Raw genomic sequence first — 2500 nt, forward strand, 5'->3', positions numbered from 1 at the left:
AGTGTATAGTTATGTCTTAATGGATCACTCGTTGCTTGATTAGTCTTCCTGAGATATCCTACTGCCCGAGACGGGCTTAGTCCATTTAGGTCAGTCCACCATTTTAATGCTTGGCTGTTTCTGTTAATGCTAAAATCAATGGAAAGGTCATTCATAGCTTTTACGGAAAATCCCTTCTGACGTGTGTGTGAGGGAAAGAGAGAGAGAGAGAGAGAGAGAGAGAGAGAGAGAGAGAGAGAGAGAGAGAGAGAGAGAGAGAGAAACACACTGCAGAGATAACATTCTATTTATTGAAGATATCATGTTAGCCACCCTACTAAGATGTCTTTTATTTTAATGCTGGTACTATTACTCTTAATTGGGGGAAAAACATTCGGTTTCATTATTTTTTTTCAAAGGTTTAAAGCCTTATAAATAATGTATTTAAGTCTTTATAACTGTGGCATTAAATCTTCCTGAATCATAAAGCCTGTTCCCTGCTGGTGATACTTCAGTGTGTGCGCCCCGTCACTGGGGTGTAGCGGTTCCTACACACACTCCGCCCGTCACTGGGGTGTAGCGGTTCCTACACACACTCCGCCCGTCACTGATATGTAGGCACAGTGGTGTCAGAACTTCAGCTTGGCTTTGACTTCTCTTTCTCACTGCACTGCATCAGACAGACGTCACGGTACCTATTGGCACTTTAAGCCTTTATTGATTAAGTATAAATTCAAGTTGTAGTAATCACAAAACCTGACCAGATTTTGTTGATGAAAACATTCCGCCCTGAGGTTGTTTTGGCGTGGAAGCGTGTGGAACGTAGTGGGTTGTTGGAGATGACACGGTCACGTTCTGTTTATGGAGAATACCACTGTGACAAGTGGGTGACAGTGAGTATTACTTTAATGTGTGTAATTTAAGATGAAATGAATGATGAAATATAACCACGTAGAGAATGTGTCCAGGGAGAGACCACGTCAGTCTCCTACTGCAGCGTCCTGTGATTGATGGACAGGTGGGCGTGGGCTTGTGTGTCTTTATTCCCCTTTGCTGTAACTTTTAGTAAAGCGTCTGTTTTTGCTTTTGTTTGTGGTGTGTGTGGAGTGTTAACAGGCTGTTTGTTTGTTCGTGTAGGATGACAGTGATGGGATCCCGTGGTCAGAAGAGCGAGTGGTGCGGAAGGTTCTCTACCTCTCGCTGAAGGAGTTTAAGAGCGCACAGAAACGCCAGCTGTGTGAAGGCCTCGCAGATGGCTTCACCAGACCCAATGGTGAGCCTGCAGTCTTCAGCCCACAGCACGTCCCACTCCACACACACTCTCCTCACACACTCTCCTCACACTGTCACTCTCTTCACACACTCTCCTCACACTCACTTTCCTCTCACACACTCCTCACACTCTCAGTCTCCTCTCACACACTCCTCTCACTCTCACACACTCCTCACACTGTCACTCTCCTCACACACTCTCCTCTCACTCTGACTCTCACACACTCCTCACAAACTCTCCTCACACTCTCACTCTCCTCTCACACACTCCTCTCACTCTGACTCTCACACACTCCTCACACTCCCATCACACTCTCCTCTCCCACTCTCCTCACACACCTCTCACACTCTCCTCACACACCTCTCACACACTTCTCACACACTCCTCTCTCACCATGAGGGGATCTGTGGAGGGTTCAGTGAGCCACACACAACACACACAGCGGCTGACAGACACACGGACAGACGCGACTGAGTCCAGACAGTCTGAGAGACGGAGACACAGAGAGACGTGGGGAGAGTAATCACCACGGACCTCCTCCCCATCACGCAGGCGCCGTTCTTAACCCCACGTTCTTAACCTCACGTTCTTAACCCCACGTTCTCCTCTTCCTCTGTTTTCTACTGTGCAGTCCCAGTGGGTGCTAGCGGCTACAGTGCTGACAGCCACTGTGTAAAGCAATGGTGGGTTCTATTCAGGCCTGTCCAGTAACTGTCTACACAACCTGCCATGTAGGTTCACACACACAATAAGCATACAGGCAGGGCTGTGTGAAGAGGCGATCTGTGTCAGATCTTATTTCCTGCTGTGCTGCTGTCGGCCAGGCTGGTCAGATATAATAACAGTGTTTAGCTGTGATATCCACCCCTGCTCTCTGCTGTGGGAGTGGGGCAGCTTCTGTGGCAGGTTGCATAGACAGTGACGAACAGGCAGTCCAGTGTGTGTGAGTGTGTGTGAGTGTGTGTGAGTGTGTGTGAGTGTGTGTGTGTGTGTGTGTGTGAGTGTGTGTGTGTGTGTGTGTGAGTGTGTGTGTGAGTGTGTGTGAGTGTGAGTGTGTGAGTGTGAGTGTGTGTGAGTGTGTGTGAGTGTGTGTGAGTGTGTGAGTGAGTGAGTGAGTGAGTGAGTGAGTGAGTGAGTGTGAGTGAGTGAGTGTGAGTGAGTGTGTGTGTGTGTGTGTGAGTGTGTGTTAGTGTGTGAGTGTGTGTGAGTGTGAGTGTGTGTGTGTGTGTGTGTGTGTGTGTGTGTGTG

The 2500-nt window shown here is 48.4% G+C and overlaps 1 protein-coding gene across 1 annotated transcript in view; it reads left to right on the forward strand.

Moving 5' to 3' along the window:
• Positions 1-2500, forward strand: part of LOC143502697 (protein Jumonji-like) — a 76563-nt gene that overhangs the window by 41250 nt on the left and 32813 nt on the right. The window contains exon 2 of the mRNA XM_076995358.1: positions 1117-1252. Within this exon, the coding sequence (XP_076851473.1) occupies positions 1117-1252 (136 nt within the window). The remainder of the gene's footprint in view (positions 1-1116; positions 1253-2500) is intronic.

Source organism: Brachyhypopomus gauderio, unplaced genomic scaffold, assembly GCF_052324685.1.
Source record: "Brachyhypopomus gauderio isolate BG-103 unplaced genomic scaffold, BGAUD_0.2 sc197, whole genome shotgun sequence".
Lineage (NCBI taxonomy): Eukaryota > Metazoa > Chordata > Actinopteri > Gymnotiformes > Hypopomidae > Brachyhypopomus > Brachyhypopomus gauderio.